Source organism: Sciurus vulgaris (assembly GCF_902686455.1).
Source record: "Sciurus vulgaris genome assembly, chromosome: 2".
Lineage (NCBI taxonomy): Eukaryota > Metazoa > Chordata > Mammalia > Rodentia > Sciuridae > Sciurus > Sciurus vulgaris.
The window spans coordinates 200,948,848-200,968,568 of record NC_136462.1 but is presented as its reverse complement, the minus strand read 5'-3'; the positions used below and the strand labels follow the sequence as shown (position 1 = coordinate 200,968,568).

The following is a 19,721-nucleotide window of genomic DNA, read 5'->3' as shown; positions in this document are numbered from 1 at the left end:
AAGCAGGTTGCTTAATGAAATACTAAGTTTAAATGAGCTGAAATGAGTTATTTTAACATGGTAAATAATGTATTCCTTGTTTGCCATCTTTCTGAATGTTAATTGGTTATTATTTTGGTACTAGAGATTGAACCCAGGGATGCCTTACCATTAAGCTATATCCCAGTTCTATTTATTTTTATTTTGAGACAGGGTCTGGCTAAGTTGCTTTAGGCCTTGCTAAATTGCTGAGTCTGGCCTTGAACTTTTGACCCTCTTGCCTTGGCCTGCCGATTGCTGGGATCACAGGCTTGTGCCACTACATGCAGCTGTCAGGTTGTTAATTCAAATTTAAATTAATTCTGGCCCTGTTAATTTAATTCAAATTAATTAATTCTGACATCTATAAATGACCTTCAGAACAAAACCATTTATTTTAAATTGTTTGGTACTTCCTGTTTCACTGATTCAACTTATAATTAACTATTTTAGTTGCTATTTACTCTTAGTAAAGCTTCAAAAATATAGCTGTTGCATTTTGATTATTTATAGCATATTGAATATAGATTTGGTGACAAATGTTTTGCCTTATATAAAATAGGTTTTTATGAAAAATAATCTGATATTTAATTGCTCTTTAAATATTGTCAAAATCTTTTTTATAGTGGTTTTTTAAATAAACCTGACCTACAACTTAGTAAGGTAGGTATCCTTAATTTAACTTCACCAAACCTGTAGTCAAACTTGATACTAAACTTAGTAAGAAGGAATTGGATGCTTCTTTTATATAAGCCCAAGATTTTACTTTTTATATATAGTTCAATATGTCCATATCACTGGTTTTTGTTGTTTGGGTGTTTTTTTTTTTTTTTTTTTTTTTTTGCTAACTTATCCCATCTGTCTTGACAATTGTAGATCATTCTTAAGTTCTGATTTGGTAAAAATATTCTCTATTAATCCAGACAAAAATATCAGTTTTCTTGAATTTATTATTTAAAATTACTTTCTGTGTCCACTTACCAGGTTCTAAAGTTCACCCTCTGTAAGGGATTCCTCTTGAATCTTCTCTTCTTTCTAACAACTCCTATTGTCTTTCGGTTCTTATTTGATTCCTGGGCTGTTACAGTAGTCTTTCTATAATTCTGTTTGCTTATAGTATGTTTCTTTGCCAATCCATTCATTACAACCAGTACAGGCTCATTTTCTTTCTGAATGACACAGCTTCAGTCATGTTATTTTCTGGTTTAGAAACCTGCTTGCTAAATTATGTGGAGACCAGAATGATACACTGCTCCCTTTAATAGATTATCTTATTTCTTAATATCTGTTTCCTGGACAACTCTTATTTAGCTGAAACAGGATAACTTGAGGTTCCCTGATGTGTCTTCCCTATGTACTTATTCTCTTTAATCTTCTTTGAAAAGAACTCAGAGTTGAGTAGGCTCTCTCACCACCTTTTCTGATTAGCAAGATCTTATTACCTTTAGGGAGTCTTGCTTTGGAGTCTGTCTTCTTTGTGAAAAGTTTCCAAGGTTCCCTGACCGCCCCCCCCAAGAAAAAATTCAATTGGAAAGAAATAATTTTTGTACTTTAAAAAAAAATTTTATTCATTGTTACAGGCTTCTCCTTCCCCACCCCGTCTCCTGTCTTGCCAGGCTATAACTGTTTGAGTCATCCTTGTATCTTCTTTTAACACCTTTATTCACCTTTGTACCTCTATAATACATACATGTATTCACATTTGCAGATCCCGTTTTATATGCTTTGTAACACCTAGCAATAATAGTACACTGATGCATAAAAAGTAAATGAACATACATACCTAAACATTGGTAAGTCAGATAAGTGATCAGAGGAATGATATATTGAGAGATAAGGTTTTGGGGATAATGCAAATCATTCTATATGAAATAGCCAAAATTTCAAATTGAAAATAAATCACAAATTACAATGAATGTTTTAGGTTTTAATATTTATAACTTACTGGATATTAAATTAGTTTTATGATGATTTTGATTATTTAGCCATATTATTTAATCATAGTTTAATGTCTTTAATAAAACAGTACAACTATTAATTTATTAAATTCAGTAATTTGTGATCTGACTAAATTTATTTTGAGGTATAACCTATGTGAATAATCTTATGCATATTTTCCACAAGTAATACTAGTTTAGTAATTTCCATTTTGTCTCTCTCACATTAAATTTTACATAAGCTTTAACTTCTTTCAAAGTTTTCTATTTAAGAATTTAAAGCAAATGAGAATCCAGTAAAATTGAAACATGTTTGCTTTGAGTTTCTAGAATCACTCAAATGTAGCTTACAGTACTAGTCAGAACGTCATTTAAGTACTGTAATGTCAGTAAATTTTAAGGAATGAAGATTTGTTACTAGATTTATAATATTATGTTTTTAATTAGTACATTCATTCAAATCATTTTTTTAGTGTGGATGTTTGATATTTTCCTTGTATAAATTTGAGGTACATGAAATGATGACATTACATAGTAAAATGATTACTATGACCAAGAAAATGAATAAATCCATTATTTCACATAATTTACTCATTGTGGGGGAGCCAAAAAACACCTAACAATATAACATTATTAACTGTAGTCCTGTATTAGATCTCTAGAATTTATTCATCCCTACATACTATCCTTTGACCAACTTCTCATTTCCTTCTCCTTGCCCCACTCATAACCACATTTTACTCTCTATTTTTATATACTCAACCTTTTCTTTAGATTTCACATGTGAAATCATGCAGTTTTCCCTCTGTGTCTGTCTTATTTCACTTGGCATAATACTCTCCAGGTTTATACATGTTGTGGCAAATGGTAGTATCTCCTTGTTTCTAAAGCTGAATAACGTCCCTCGTGTGTGTGTGTGTGTGTGTGTGTGTGTGTGTTTATCAGTTTCCTTATCCATTCCTCTGTCAGTAGTAGACACTTTAGGTTGTTTCTCTATCTTGGATATTAAGAATAATGCCACCATGAACATGGGAGTGAAGGTATCTTTATAGGTGGTGATTTCATTTCTTTGGGGTATATGTTTATTCAACTCACATTAAGGAAAATGTTACAAATGCCAGATTTATAGTAGTGAAAGCACAACTGGAAACATGAAATATATGAAAATTTAATTGCACATGTAATTTCTTTGCTATATATGGTAAACAGTAATCTAAGTTTAAATGGTTTTATGTAAACCTCTTGTATTTAGGAAAAAGTTCAGAAAAAAAGTTATAGAAAACTGAAGACTACTTTCGTTAATGTTACTTCCAAATGCCCATTGTAAGTATTTTTCATAAATCTTTTCATTTTCTGCACATTTGAAGAAACTAAACGTATTTATTATATAATGGAACTAATATTTGTCTTTAATTTCACAGGAATGATGTTTATAATTTTAATTTGAATGGAGCTGATGATCCTATTATAAAACTTGGAGTAAGCTAGAAATTAATGATTTTGTACTTATTCAGTAGTTATTTTACATTTATTATACAGTTAAGAGTGTATTTTTTATGTGCATCTTCTTATGGATATAGTTTAAAAATTTTTTAAATATATGAAAATTTATTTGGATAACCAGCCTAGGTATATCTAGGGGTTTTGTTCTAAATGCTTTGTAATAAGGTAGAGAGAAATGAGTGGGAGAAGTAAAAGGACTTATTCTATCAAGAAAATCAGTTTTCTTGTTGGGACAGGTTTAAACCAAATGCTTGCATTTGTTTTGCTTTTAGTATATTTTATTACATTTATTGTACCTTTTGATTTTATTGTCAATTTTTATGATTCCTTGAAATGATAGAAGCTAGAATTTATGCTTATTTCCTTAATTTTTGTTTACCTTGACACTAAGACTACTCTTTATTTTTAATGTTTATTCACCATATAGATCCAAGAATTTCAAGCTACAGCTACAGAAGCCTGTGTGGATAATTCATTAAAATTGTAGGTGTTTTTATTATAACTACATAACTCAGATTAAAACTTAATTTTGTCTTTTTCCCCTCTTAAGTAACTTGCCTCAGTCTGTTTCTCTGAGATTTTTTAACATATGAGAGGAGTAAAATAAAAATGCTAGTCATGATTATTTCCATCATGATTCTGTTACTTCAGCATTTACTTTTTCAGTTAATTTGCAAATTATCTGTACTTAGAGTTGTAATTGTATATTTCTTTAATCCACACACATTATTTTATAATTAACTAAGGCAGAGAGGATAAGTGACCTGGCCAGAATTATATAGCTGATTAGTGAAAGAGTTCAGGTTGGAAACTCAGATCTAATTGTCCAGTGCATGCTGGCTTAAGAAAACAAGTACGACTGGTATTTTTACATTAATTCTTATTTTTGCTTAAGGGTAGGTTTAAGGAATCATGATGAACTTGAACCTTCTCTCAAAACAAAAGATGAAAGAGTAAGTTATAATATCATCATGTGTTCTAGTAAAAACAGCATTTCTTTTAATAAATTTTAATGCCAAAGATTATCATCAAAGAAATGGGAAACAAAAATATTTTCGTTTTTTTATTCCTTTATGAAATTAACCATATTAATATGACAATGTCTGCTGTTTCCTTTAACAGGGTTAGTTTATATCACTGAAAGTAAATTATTTTGATTTTTTAATTAACACCAACACAAAAATATAAACTCACTATCCGATCTGTATTTCTGAATGACTTTCTTGAATAGATCCTTAGTGCTGATCCTTAAATTGGTATGTTAAAAAAATGAGAAGATTTCCTGGATTTTTTGCAGGGAGAAGGGTTGGCTTAAATTCCTTTAATAAGATATTTATTCATCTCTTTCAAATATCTTCTTAAAAATAGAGTATGACAAATCATAAAAAGAAAAATCTCTTCAGTGATACTGAAACAGAATACAGATGTGATGACAGCAGGACAGATATTAGCTGGCTAAGAGAACCAAAATCAAAACCACAGCTAATAGACTATAGCAGAAATAAAAATGTGAAGAAATGTGAGAACAGGAAACCAAGTAAGTAATTACTAAAGAAATAATGCAAATTTATCATTTCAATTATATTGTTTTATTGTTTGATAAGAATACTTTTATATGTAGACCATTTACAACAACATATGCCTACAAATAAGACAAAATACTATGTTAGTTATGTTTTTGTTTTGTACACTATGAGTATATTTAAATTACTTTTTAAATAGGACTGTAGGGACACAAAATATGATTTACCATGATCCTTGGTTCATGACATACTTTCTCACTTTTCTACTCGAGGCTCACTTAACTGTAATTTAGCTAATTAATTATTGTGAATAGTATACAAAATACTCATGAACTCAGCACCCTTAAACAAAACCAGAGTTTAAGCTATGACACTAACATTTATCTATTTATGGTTATTTGCTTTCATTGTGTATATTTACTTCTCAACATCCTGTATCCCAGCTGTACCTAATGTACATGTGTTTAAGGAATTCATTTAGGTACAATAAAATATATATCAGAAGGAATACAATTTTCAAGTCTTACAAAAAATATTTTCCTGGATTATGGTTTCTGTCTTTGTTAAAATTAATCTATTAAAGTAGTTGAACACAAGTTTGAGGTATAGGTTTTGGCTAAAGATAATTACCATTTTTTTAACTGAAGATCAATGTCAGTGTTTGCTGAAAGACAAAGACTATTTCATTTTTAAAAGAAGACAACTATTTTTCAGTTAAATTTATAGTTATTTTAAGGGAATCAGCTTTTATTGAATTTCAGGATAAAAATAACCAGTGTCTGGTGGTGAGTGGCATGGCTTAAAGAGAATTAAAACTAGACAAAAGTGAATTTGGGTGTATGTTTAGAAATGAGACTGAATCTCAAACATGAGTTTTCAACCAAATGCATCAGGAAGAAAAGGAACAGAATTATAATAGGTAAAAGGGACAGAAATATGAAATAGCATAGTATATTCAGAGAATGCAGAATAGGGGTAGTTGGAACATGGATTATTATATTTGTAAGACAATAATGAAAGGTAAAGCTAGATCTAGTCATGGAGTCTGGACTTTGAAGCTATGTGTTATAAACCAAGGAGAAACACAATAGGGCTCACATGCCCTCAGGGAACTTACAGTTTAGTGGGAAGATGTCCAAATTGATACATTTTTTAAAAAGCAGAAGATCAGAAATCTCAATATTTTAGAAGTTAAATTCTATGATTAGTAAATACTTACAAAATTGAACTTCTATGTGAATTACTTTGTATAAGTGATTAAGTAACAAGTTAATATGTATAAGCTGATTAATTGCCAGGAGTAGAAGACCTTTCTTCCAAATAAGCTTTACTCCTTTGACTTGGATGATCTCATTTCTTAGGCTTCAGTGGTGGATATGTAAAAAGATGGTATTATCCTTGAAAGGAAAAAAAGGGAAGTGGAACTAAAACTACTATCAGTAACATGGGTAAATCTTAGGAACATAATGATGTATGAAAAACAAAGCAAATCATGGAATATTGCATAGGACATGATATTATTCTATGAATCTTATTATATTTAGAAGGAGGAAGATTGGCAATTCATACCATACCAAACACTATACAGTAAGAGTTATCAATTCTTGAAATTTAAATTTTTGAATGAGTTTAAAGATGGATTTTTTTTCCCCATCTGCGATGTGGTACCACGGGATACTAACTAGAATTCAGGGGAATGGCTACATGTGGTAGCACATGCCTGTAATCTCAATGTCTCAGGAGGCTGGGAGAGAAGGATCACAAATTCAAGGCCAGCCTCAGCAATTTGATGAGACCCTGTCTCAAATAAATACAACCAGGGATGTAACTCAGTTGAAAAGGGACCCCCTGGGATCAATCCCCAGTATCATGGGGTGGGACGGGAAGCCTGGAGGAAGGGAATGGACCCCAAGCAGTCTGTCAACCAATGGCAAACTTCTTCCAACAGAAGAGTGAAGATTAATTGTAAGGGAGGGGGCCTGTGTTCTGGAGGGAGATTCATTAAGTACTAACAAATTTTTTTTTAAATATGCTCTTGTTTTTTAATTTTTTTTTAATTTAACATGCAGCAATGGCTCTAAGAAACTTATCTATTTGAAAAATTTCCCCTTATTTTGAATTGCAGAACCATCCTTGGATAAGGGTCAACCAAGATCTAAAATGGTAAAGTAAGAAGTTTGTGTTTAAACATTCTCTTTATTTTTTTCTTATCATATAAAAATAATTCATTTGCCATCTCATAATTTTCTTAACTATCAATTACTTGTTTTCCACAATTGTTCCTGCCTTTGCACACTTCTCTTGACTTGTGTTTTTTGGCATCAGGTTGGCCTTATTTTTAGTTTATTTCATTCTGTGTGTTTACTGGTACATTTGACCTCTCTTTTACTTTAGATAATTTATATCAGGTCTTTTACAGATTTAATGGTAAGGGGAAAAAGTGATAAAGAAGATATTTGAAATGGGAAAATAAAACATTATAATCATTCAAAATCCATTAATCAAGAATCATTTTATTCTTACCAAATGTTTTATGTCTGTCTAGTGCCAATTTTATAGCAAGAAGCTTGGATTTTTTAAATCTTAAATATTGATCTAATAATATTCAGGAATTTTTCTCCTAAAGGCATACAATAAAAACACCAAAAAGGTGGATGAGACAGTTCCAGATGGAAGAACTAGACTTCCACGAAGAGCAGCAAAAACTAAAAAAAATTATAAAGATCTCTCAAATTCAGAATCGGAGAGTGAACAAGAATTGTCACATTCTTTTAAAGAGAGCTTTCTAATAAAGGTAAATAGATACAGTTCAGTTTAATAATTTCTGAAAGCCTCTTAAAATATTAAATGTATATTTTGTAAAAATGTGAAATTTTATCTTGTCACTTCTTTATTAAGATTTGACCTTCTTCATGAGAAAACTCTTTATTATAATTCTAAAAATTGGTCCCTAGGCAATATAGTACTAAATTTTATAAGTTGGCATTAGTGTTTAAAATCATGTCTGTCTCCAGTGAAATTATAACTTTAAGATGCTGTTTTTTAAATAGAAAAGTACTTGATCTTTCCAAAATCATGCTTCAAATATAGTACAACCTATTGGGAAACTGTAGATATTTCTCTTGAATGAAAGCAAAAATACTGGTGACAGGTTCTTCCTTTATACTGCCCCACCTATGACTCGTAATGTTACAGACATATTCCCAGCCACCTGTGTTTGAAAGCTTTTTTAACAAAAAGGTAAAAGAGAATATGTCAGCTGCAGTTTTAAGCACTTTACAGATTTATCACACAAGGAAATGACCGAGAGAGAGAATTTGAACCCAGGGAATCTGGTAGTTTTCTGACTACTACACTGTGCTGATCTTAAGTACCTCTCACTTGGGAGACTTCATCTCTAACCTCCACATTGTATATCACATACAGTCAAATGAATCCAAGTCACTTTTCATCCTATTACTCTTCAAAGAATTAACCCTGAAAGATTTCCCTCTCAACAGACATTCTAAGCATCAAAATACCTTTCCATGCTTTCTTCGACTTTTTCCCAGTATATACCCAGAACTGTTTAACAGCCAGGTGTACCCCAAGACCTGAGCTTTCTACTGTCTTCACTCTATCAGTTGTCTTCATTTCCCAGTAGGTCCTCCCCTCCCCACCTCCTTTCACCATGTCTCAGTACTTCAGATACTTCAAAATCTAGGAATTCTTTCTGGTTTCCCTAAATTGGATATAATCTTTGAACTCTTGCAGCATTTTAGTTATATCTCTTGTTTATTGTACCTAAGCATTACATTTTCCTGCACATTTGTCTTATGCCACCTAGTATGTTAGAAAGTTTTTCACTAATGCCTAGGCCCTTGTGATGCCTGTATATAGTAATGTAAGACATTTAATAAGTATTTCAAGGATTTGTTTTATGTATCCAAGTGTAAGTATTTGTATTCAAGTATAACTTCAAGATTATCAATAAATTTAGGAGGAAAACATCCATTCCAGAACCAAAACAATGAAACTGCCAAAGAAACAACAGAAAGTCATCTCTGCTGATACCCAAAAAGAACTATCAAAAGAATTGAAATACTCATCTCTACTAAAAGATACTATAAAAGATAATAGCCTTGATTTATCTCCTTCATCTTTATCTGAGACTTCATCATCTGTAGAAGTAATGAGATGTCAGTATCATTTTCTTGCATTGTAGTTGAATAATTAACTCCAATTATGTGAAAATATAATTTGTACATTAATTTTGAGGGATTAAGAATATAGATACATAAGATTATAGGGAGTTAAAATTTATACAAGGTAATTCTAGTAACTTGATTTTTGCTAACTTGGGAATGTTGTCACTATTAAATTTTTCATGTTAGGAAGTTAAAAGATCAAATGCTTCAATGTGGAAAACATTTAATACATGTTTGCAAGTTATAGTAAAAACTAAGAGCTTACTTTTAATGTGCTTTTAGCTGAAAATATATTTAAAAACACAGGATTATAGGGATTTCTATTTTTTCCTTTTTATAATTTATTGACAAAGGTCCAAAGAATATCATGATCATTCTGTGGACTAACAGTCAATTATCTTCATAATAGGTGTTTTGCTTTTTAAAAATAAATTGTAAAGAAAATTCATATTCTTCGGAGCTCTGGCATATGTGTGTCTTTTTAGAAAAGAAACGAAGTTCTCACTTTTTGTATCACTTTAAATTCCTTGTAAGGATCTTTTAAAACATTTCTAAATGTTATTCATTTCACATAAAATTTGACATGTAGATGAGTTAATGTACTTATGCTTTCCCTAAGTAGCTAGTGATTGTGTTCTTTTACTTTACTAATGCTTAGAACCACTGTCACTTTAGATAAGCACATACTGAAAAGACAGATGTACATGCCCTGATTTCACCTGAAAACTGAGAATTCTTTTAAGACTTATTTCACCAGTGAATTTCCTCATTTTATAAGAGATTCAGATCAGATGATTTTCCTAACCTTTCTAATCATAAAATTCTATGACTTTAATATGTAACAAACACTATTTCCTATGGTGATAAAATAACCAAGGTAATATTTAGATCAGCTCATAATGTAGATATTTTGTTAGAAATTTGTTTTGAACATTATGAAATTCAACTGTTTTTCAGAGTCTTACAAAATATTTTAAACATCATATGGTCTTAATTTATGGAATGTTGATCTTTCATTTTTCAGTGGTGCTTGGAATCTTTCAGTTTTAGGGATGGAACCCAGGGTCTTAGGCATGTAAGGCAAGCACTCTGCCACTGAGGGACAACCTGTGAAAGCTTATCTTTTTAAAATATAGCTAAAATTTTAGGGTTTGATAAATGATCATATTCTTAGAATTTAATCATGCTGTTTCTAAAGCAGACATCATTGATAACACCTGCCATCTATTTTGTTTGTATTTTGTGAGGCAATACAGGTATAGAGAATATAACGGAAAAGGATTTTACTCAGGATTATGACTATAGAACAAAATCTCTGTCACCTTACCTAAAATCTTCATCACCTGAATCCTTAAACAGTAACAAAGAAGTTGGAGGTCCAGTAAACTCATCCAAAAACAATGAAACAAACTTGCTATGTGCAAGTGAAAGTTGCTCACCAATTCCAAGACCTCTGTTTTTGGTAAGGGTCAGGGAGGGAGGGGGAGATGGAATAGGATGTATCTGTCTAAAGATGGTAAATCATTTGTCTATGATCTTAATCAAATATATATAACTTTTGTATTTAAGATTTTGAATTTGGTCTGGGGCCTGGGGTAAGAGGACATAATGACAAATAAGTTACAGTTCCCAGTGAATCTGACAGACTCATGTATAGCTGCTGCACAGGATGGTGTGACAGAACAGTGTGCAGATGAGGGTTCTGTGCTAGGAATGGTCCCTTCTGCTTATTCATCTGAACATCAGAACTGCATACATTTTTTAGTTTTGAATAGGCTTATTTCTGCATCACAGGTACTTCCTTTACATTTCACCATAATTCAAAGTCCATAACCTTTTAAGAAACTTCAGTTATTAAAATTGCAAGTTGACAAGTAAATTGATAAGAACGTAGTTCAAAACTGTATAACTTAAAGTGTTTGCTTTAAATTTTTATAAGGAAGTTTAAAACTGATAGGTAAATAATGAATGTAAAAGTTAAAAATGATGTGAATTTTTTCTTTCACATATCAAGTTATATATACTGTTTCTTAATATAAGTATGCTTAAATGTCTAAAAATCTATAATAAAGATAGAATGCAATTAAGGGTCAAAATGAGGTAGGTAACTGAAATGTTTAATGTTTATGAGGAGCACTTTTCTTATTTTGAGATGTACTTTTTAAAGAATTTTGGGTACTTTGGTACCAGTTTACAAACCTTTTTTTGCTTGTGTTTTATATATGGCTTAAGTTAGGTAATTTTGAAGTAGTGAAATAAAAACAATTGGTCGCAAAGATATTCATGTTGTTCATTATTACTGTATATAGGTGAGAGTTTTCAGTCAGACAGAGTTGGGTTTAAATTCTGACTTCACTATTTGCTAACCATGTAGCATAAATTAACTAATCTCTTTGCATTTCATCTTTTTCACCTGTAAAATGGGGCAGTTAAAATTTTAGGCTGAACTATGCGAACATAGTACCTGATATGTAATAAATGCTCAAATATTTTCTTGATACATACTGATCTTTGCATACAAAGTGGAATTAATGACTCAGTGGTAGAGTGCTTACATGCACGAGGCCGTGCTTTCAATCACTAGCACTGCTGGGAAAAAAAAGAAAAAGGAAAACTGTTAATGACTGTTCAGCACATCTGTAGCAGAGATCTAAAACTGCTGCTGCAACTAACCTTCTGTCCTTCAAGCACTTTTTAAGTGAATGTGCTTTTTATTCCTAAAAGGTTTTAAGGTCCTTTTATCAGTAGTCTTCACAGAGAATATTTTTCAAATGAAATCTTATAGGAAACTCCTAATATGTCAGACAGATGAGAGTGGAACTATATACTCTTCAAAGCAGAAGAAGGACTTCTAAACCCTAGCCTCCATAGCTTTCCTCCCCACATAATCCCCAACATACCTTTTCAAGACTGAGTTTCTACAGACAATTTAAAAAGTACTTTCCCACAAGTTTATCATCCTATGGTCATTTATCAGTATTGCTCTGTCATTCTTAGTTTCCTGGCATCCTTTAATTCCTTCAGTATCCCAACTTGAAAATGCCTAAACCAAGGTAATTCCCACCCTTGATGCCCCTCTGCGCTAGATGAAATTTTAATTTGTTATATATTTATCTGTGAACACTCATACATGAGACATTCTCTACTCCATTTACTGTTGACTCTTCTTAAGGTATTAGAAATTTTCTTTAGAAAGTAGCTGTCCCAGGGCAGGGGGTATAATCCAGTGGTAGAGCATTTGCCTAGCATGCACAAGGCCCTGGATCCCCAGCACTGCAAAAATTAAAAAAAAAAAAAAAACAAAAACAATAGCTGTACCAGTTAACACACTCAGCAGTGTGTTAGTGCTTACATGCATGAGGCCCTGTGTGATAGTGCCCCTTCTCCACTAGATCTTTTCAGATGACTATTTTTGCCCATCTGATAAGTGTGAAAGTTGTTGCTTTCTTAACTGTATCAATGAATATTCATATGTGTTTTGGCAATCTTGTAAATTACTTGTTTGTTTTCTAACTTTGTAATTGCATTGTTCATTTGTCTTATAAATTTATAGTTCAAAATCTATTCTGATATTTTGTATTGGTTATATGTAGACAGTTTTTTCCTAATATGCAGCTTGTCTTTTGATTTAGTTAAATCCAAAACTTTCAAATGGCAAATGGTGCAGTGTCATAAAATTTACCATTTGGTTGTTCAAGAAATCCTTCCCTACCAGGCGTGGTGGTGCTTGCCTATAATTCCAGGGACTTGGGAGGCTGAGACTGGAGGATTGCAAGTTCAAGGCCAGCCCTAGCAATTTAGCAAGGCCCTAAGCAACTTAGTGAGGCTCAAAATAAAAAGGGTCAGGGATGCAGCTCAATGGTAATGTGCTTCTGGGTTCAATCCCTAGTACCCTCCCCTACCCCGCAAAAAAGAATTTCTTCCCTAAGCTGTTGTCTCATATAAGCATTTTCCTTTCTTGCAGGAATGGTACTTTTGATTTTAACATTTAGGGGTTTTGTCTTTCTGGGCTTTTTTCTTCTTACATATGGATAATAAATTCACGCAACATCATGAGCAGAATACCTTGTGACCACAGCTGATCTAATAGGCACTATTCTGTTTTACTGACCTGTTTACCTGTCTTTATGCTAACACCACACCATTTTAATCAGTGTAGTTTTACACTTCCAGAGTGTTTCTCACACACACCCCATTCTTTTACTTCAGCATTCTCTTGGCCCTTTACTTATCTGTATGAACCTTAGAATTAGTTTGTCTAAGAGAACTGCTATTTCTCAGTATTGATACTGATCTTTCTCATCCACACATCATTTTTCTCTCCATATTTGACCCTGTTTCCTACAAAGCTGTACCAAAGGTTTCACAAAGGAAATTAGGCTTCTTGTTAAAATTAATTCTTATCTTATGGATTTTCTTTTTGTTGTGTCTAAAAAAAAAAAAACACTTTTAAAAAATTTACATTTTCTGCTGTTTTAATTTTGTATAGGAACATCAAGTTTTATATCTAGAACAGTCTTACTAAATGTTATGATTTTCTGCACAGATTCTTTTAGCTGTGCTATATAGACAATTATAGACACTATTACTCATAATAATTTTTGCAATTTCTGTTCTAATCCTTCTACTTAATGTTGTCTTGTTAAGGTTGACTTTGACCTCTGTAGCATACTTCTGTGTCCCAGGCTTCTATACTAGGAGGCATCTTTTTCTGTATTTTTTGGTAGATACTCGTCATCAAGTTAATGTTCTATTTGCCTAAGGGTGTTTTTTAAATTATAAATAGGTTGAATTTTAGCAGTGGATTATTAATTCCTTCAAAATTTAAGTAACATTGATTTAATTTTTCCTATTATGTTTAAAAATTTTTTGGCTTTAAACAGTTGTCTAAATTCATTTGGATTTCTGTATGTCTTCATTCATAGCCTAGGCATACTTAAAATCAGAATAATGCAGTAGTGGATAAGAAAAATATAAATTCTGTGATATTTATATAACAAGAAACACATAATTGTAACAGTTTTTCAGATGTAAGCAGTTATAATTCAGAAAAATAGCTTGTGGAAATTGAATCTCCAGTTATCAATGAAAATCATATAAAAAGCAAAAGAGAGGTAATATGATACTATAATTTTCAGTTTTTCCTTTGAGATGATTCTTATAAGAATCAAATTATTGATTTTAATGGGAATTTTATTATTTAAATACTTTTCAATTTCTATTACCTGAAAATCTGATGTTTAAAGTATACAGAAAGACTTAATTATAGGCAAATGTATTTTGACATAAAAGTTTAAAGTTTTAAAATGAGGATAGCGAGGTCTTAAATAGTGAAGACTTAGCTGCTGAACCCCTAATTTACATATTTATAATTAGGAATGATTTCACAATTATATAACAATTTGGTTGCTTGAGCTTCTTGGCACAATACAAGTATATCAGTCCACTATTAAAAATGTTTTAATCTATAAAATACAGACACAAGACTGAATTTTATAGCTTGGAGACAGGGTGGGATTTGAGATAGACCTAAGGCATATACAGATGAAGCTGAGCAATAACAATAACCCAAATAAAGATTACTAAAGTTTTTAAAAAAGTATATTCCAATAGTTAAAACAAGGTTATATGTGAAAGATGCAGTTTGGAAGAGTTTAAACCTTAAATTTTTTGTGGCTCCCTATTTACTGACTTGAAGTAATGAAAAACCTAACGAGGTAAAATTGAATAGCAGTAATAGCAAAAAATCAAGCTCAAAAATATTACTGTAGGATTGATAATTAGAATCAAGATTCATTAATGGTAGTGTTAAAAGAATTGACAGCATTTGAAATTACTGATTAGGATTTGAGAAATATGGTCAAAGGTGAATCCAAGAGTACTTACAGTGTTTTTTTTTTTTTCCCCCTAACTTCTAATATGTATTTTAGGGAAGTCATTCACCATCTCCATTATCCATGTCTAGTGAAAAAAGAAAGAAAATACTGTTTGACATGCCTTGTGACACTACCCATGTATCAGGTTTGTAGTCAGAGTCTTTAAAAAAAAATAACAGTTGTTGAAATATTAATGTGAAGTTTGATTGAAAGGAACTATATATTCGAAGTCATGCCATTATTCAATTTAGCTAATGTCAAAAATATAAACTAGGTAGAATTTAGTGGGCAGTTGCTTAAAACATAATTAATTGAAAGGCTTTTTGAAAGCAAGAAATTTGGGGGTATTTTAATCAAAACTGTAGCACTATTCATTATTTTTAACTATTCCTAAGGTTCCACTCAGCATCTTAGTTGTAAACGAATATACATAGAAGATAATCTCGGTAATGTCAATGAAGTGGAAATGGAAGAGGAAGAACAGAGAATCCATTTGATTCCCAAAAAACGGTGTAGAACTGATGATGCAGATCACCATACCTGCAGAGGTAGGCAGATCAAAATCCAGTGACAGCATACAACGATTTGGAAGGTGACTTCTTAGATTTTGGATGACATCATCTACCAAATTCCTTTGTAAAGACAACTTTGGATAAACCCAAGTTGGATTGTGTTTTGTTACAAATTTCACCTTATAAGAATAATGTAGGAAGGGTCATAGATACTCAAGAGACTCTCCCTCATCCTTCTGTCACTCATTACTCCTTTTAAATTTTAGTAGAGTATGAATTAGTATTAGTGTGTCTCTAAAACTCACGTTAATGGTAATTTGGAAGTAGTTGAAAGCAGTTTAAAAAATATCCCAAAATGCTTCATTTTAAAGTTGCCATTTCTAGCTTAATAGCCATACCAAGAGGCTTTTTTAATAAATAAGAATTTTGTTTTTAAATTAAGAAAGCATAATGAGGTCTGCCTTTGATTTGTATAACCTTAGGTTATACATTGACTATGAATATAATAATGTATATTTAACTTTTAGGTGATTGTTTTTGTTTTTTAGTGTCTGAAAGCCTGTCTCCATTATCAACAAATGACTTTTCATTTCCTGAGGAGAACTGGGACAGTGAGTTTTCAGGTGTAGGGTTGATTTGTGAGAAGATCAATTCAGAATTTAAGAGGAAGATTCATGTGAGTTACCATTCTTTATAGTTTATACTCAATAATATGACAACATACCCCATATTTTATTAGACTGTTGGCTTGTTTGATCTTTGGGTAGCAAAACACCCATTCATGACTCCAACTTCCTACATATGTGAATAACCGGAATAATTATCGGGTTAAAAAAAAAACCCTGCTTTCATGAATGGAGTTTTTCTCACTTCTAAAATCTGTCTATTGCCTGTATTGTTTATTTTTGTACCAGTTCTCTCTTTTTGGTCTTATTTTCCTTTTTAGTTTCACATTTTGTTTCCTCTATGATTTTATTTTCCTGGAAAGTTTCCCTTTCATGCCTCATCTTTAAACATTTTTTATCTCAGAGGTGACCATTAATGAGGATAGTGTGATATACTATGTTACACTGCCTGCTTTTATCTACCAGCTCTGTGCTTACTTGTCCTAGGGGTTTATTTGTTTGTTTGTTTTTGAGGCTCTAAAAACTTCAAAATGATGGGACAGACATTATTACCCTATATACATGTATGACTACACAACTGATGTGACCCTGCACCATGTCCAGCCATTTGAGCTCCATTTGTGTACAATGTGACGAAATGCATTCAGTCATGTATAACTAATTAGAACAAATTAAAAGAATAAAACCTTCAAAACGAAATGATATATGCAAAAATTCTCTCCAAAACAATATTTAATTATTCAGAATGTTTTTCTACTAATACTTTTCTCTCATATGCCTATATTGGAAATAGTTCTTTTATATTCTTCTCTGAATAAAAGATTTTTCAGCACTATCAGGGTTGTTATCAGTCCTATCTCTTGCCTGCCTTTTTCTTCTGCTCAGGGGCAAAATTGGAAATTATTTTTAATTCTATGCGTCTATTTTTAAAATTTATTTTCACCTTTTTTTTTGGTACTGGGGCCTGAACCCAGAGGTGCTCTACCACAGCTACATCCTTAGGCTTTTTATTTTTCATTTTGAGACAAGGTCTCACCTTTGTACTGATGACTGAGCTTGTTTATAAAATCTTCAGTTTAAATAATTGAGTTTTTAACTTTTTAGCTTTTCCAATGTTTTCTTGGTCATTTACATTTCATGGAAAGGTTTTCCTCTTCCTATGGTCTTGGTTCCATTGTTGTTTTGTGAAGATATTTTAAGTTAAAAATGAGTATTTTTCAGATCCGACATAAAATGATGGATTATTTTACTAAGCAGTCTTGGAAAACGGCTCGACAACATCTGAAAACAATGAACCATCAAATTCGGGAGTATAGGTTTGTAACAAAAATATATTCTGAAAACTTTTGAATGTTGTATATCATTTATTGAAAATACATATTCAGGATGTTATAGTTTTTGAAGTTAATACTCTGTTTCTTTAATAGGATTAAAAAACTTGATAAATTCCAATTTATCATCATAGAAGAGTTGGAGAATTTTGAAAAAGATTCACAGTCTTTAAAAGATTTGGAGAAGGAATTTGCGGTTTGTACTTTTAAGAGCTTAAAGCTAACTTTAAGGTCTGGGAATGTACACTAAAGAACATGTCAAAAAACACACAACTAACTTTAAAATCTTGACTTTAAAAAGCTATTAGGGGGCAGGGGATATGGTTCAGTGGTGGAGTGCTTGCCTGGCATGTATGAGGCACTGGATTTGATTCTTAGCACCACATAAAAATGAATAAATAAGGTATTATGTCCATTTACAACTAAAAAAATTTTAAAAAGCTATAGTTAGATTGTTCTCTCAAAGCAGGAAATAAATGTTATTCTAATGCAATTTTTCTTTAGATCATAATTTAGTTTTATATGTTTAATCGGCTTTATATAAACATTGCAAACAAGTTTATGATAAATCTGATAATACAGGAGAAATCTTGAGAAATGTTACCTTCAATTTTTTTCAACTCTGAAAGTTAATATCTAGAATATTCTTATCATTTAGCCAAATTTGTTTATTTAAATTTGGAATAATAGAAATATACAAATTTCAGCTTTCAGGCTTTAGTTTTCAATCATATTGAAGTACAACTAATTTTTATGCTAAAATTTAGGATTTTTGGGAAAAGATATTTCAGAAGTTCAGTGCATATCAGAGAAGTGAACAACAGAGGTTAGTATGCTGTTCTTAATGACTTCTAGAATCTGTAAATGAGGTTTTAAAATTAAGTTTTACATTTGAAAAAATTGCATATACATACATAGCAATTTAATTTGAATTCCTAATATAAAGGTAACTCATTTTATTTGTTAGGCTTCATCTTTTGAAAACATCATTGGATAAAAATGTCTTCTATAATACTGATTATGAAGAAACTATTTTTACATCTGAGGTATAAACTTATATTTTTATGTATGATCTTTCTTGGTTTCAGTTAGTCTGACTTTTTGCTGTAAAAACTTTGATAAGTCTCATGGGGGAAGCATGTTTACTTATTTACAGATGTGTCTGATGAAAGAGAACATGAAAATGCTGCAAGACAGACTTCTGAAGGAAATGGTAAGTCTGCTGAGCTTGTAACAGTTTGTTTTTTCACAGGTTTTTCTTTTATTCTTTTTGACCTGGGAGAAGACAGTTCAAGCCCAGTGACTTTTAGTTTTTAAAATAACAGGAACATAGTTACAGTAGAGAATGGGGGTAATATAAATAATGAGTCTGTCCAGAGAGAGGGAAAAAAAGGAATATTAATTTGTAAATTGAAAAATTAGCTGGAGGAATTACTTCTTTGCACTTCCCCGCTACCCACCCCCTTCTCCATACTAGAGATTGAACCCAGGGGCACTCTACCACTGAGCTACATCTCTAGGCCTTTTATTTTTTCATTTTAAGACAGGGTCATGCTAAGTTGCCAGGCTGGTCTTGAACTTGAGATCTTCCTGTCTCAGCCTCCGGAGTTGCTGGGATTACAGGTGTCACCACCATGTTTGTCTTTGCACTGTTTCTGAACACTGCACTACAGCAGGACAAAGCTATTTAGAAAGGCTGTGTAATTTAGTGAAAGACTTATTGTCCACTTGTTCAGCAGGATTTCATGTACTTATATTTGAGGATAAAAATTGTTGACTTTCCATTTCCAAGGCTTGTAGAACAGCAAGTGTACCTGACAGGGTGTAAAGGCACTGGTTTGAGTGAATGTTTGGGTATCTTTCAAATGCCAAAGTACACTTTAGCATTGTTTGTAGTCTACGAGGTACATTAATATACTTTTGAAGTTTTAATAGAATCTCAGTATGCTGAAATAGTAGAGGTCCAGCATGTTGTAGCTAAGCCAGTGTAGCTTGAAGCAAACCAAAACTACCTGACTAGGTTGATCCTTCTTGAAATTTTCTTCTACATTATTTTTATTTTACACTCATTTTAAAAAATTTAAATGTCATTGATATGGGGAGTTATAATATTCTCGGGTCTTCTCTCAATTTTATCATCTTATATATTATGGATAATCACAGAAATATATGGACATCTTGACATAGATTCTGGTGGATTAGGTCAAA

General features: G+C 31.7%; 1 protein-coding gene across 1 annotated transcript in view; it reads left to right on the top strand.

Annotated features, from left to right (window-relative positions):
- Window positions 1-19,721, top strand: part of SYCP2 (synaptonemal complex protein 2) — an 84,727-nt gene that overhangs the window by 62,020 nt on the left and 2,986 nt on the right. The window contains exons 25-42 of the mRNA XM_079129454.1: window positions 645-681; window positions 3,208-3,278; window positions 3,377-3,434; window positions 3,886-3,941; window positions 4,354-4,411; window positions 4,827-4,995; window positions 7,107-7,144; window positions 7,608-7,775; window positions 8,961-9,159; window positions 10,425-10,630; window positions 15,099-15,189; window positions 15,440-15,592; window positions 16,105-16,232; window positions 17,404-17,498; window positions 17,610-17,709; window positions 18,281-18,339; window positions 18,481-18,559; window positions 18,670-18,726. Coding sequence (XP_078985580.1) covers window positions 645-681; window positions 3,208-3,278; window positions 3,377-3,434; window positions 3,886-3,941; window positions 4,354-4,411; window positions 4,827-4,995; window positions 7,107-7,144; window positions 7,608-7,775; window positions 8,961-9,159; window positions 10,425-10,630; window positions 15,099-15,189; window positions 15,440-15,592; window positions 16,105-16,232; window positions 17,404-17,498; window positions 17,610-17,709; window positions 18,281-18,339; window positions 18,481-18,559; window positions 18,670-18,726 — 1,822 coding nt within the window. The remainder of the gene's footprint in view (window positions 1-644; window positions 682-3,207; window positions 3,279-3,376; window positions 3,435-3,885; window positions 3,942-4,353; window positions 4,412-4,826; window positions 4,996-7,106; window positions 7,145-7,607; window positions 7,776-8,960; window positions 9,160-10,424; window positions 10,631-15,098; window positions 15,190-15,439; window positions 15,593-16,104; window positions 16,233-17,403; window positions 17,499-17,609; window positions 17,710-18,280; window positions 18,340-18,480; window positions 18,560-18,669; window positions 18,727-19,721) is intronic.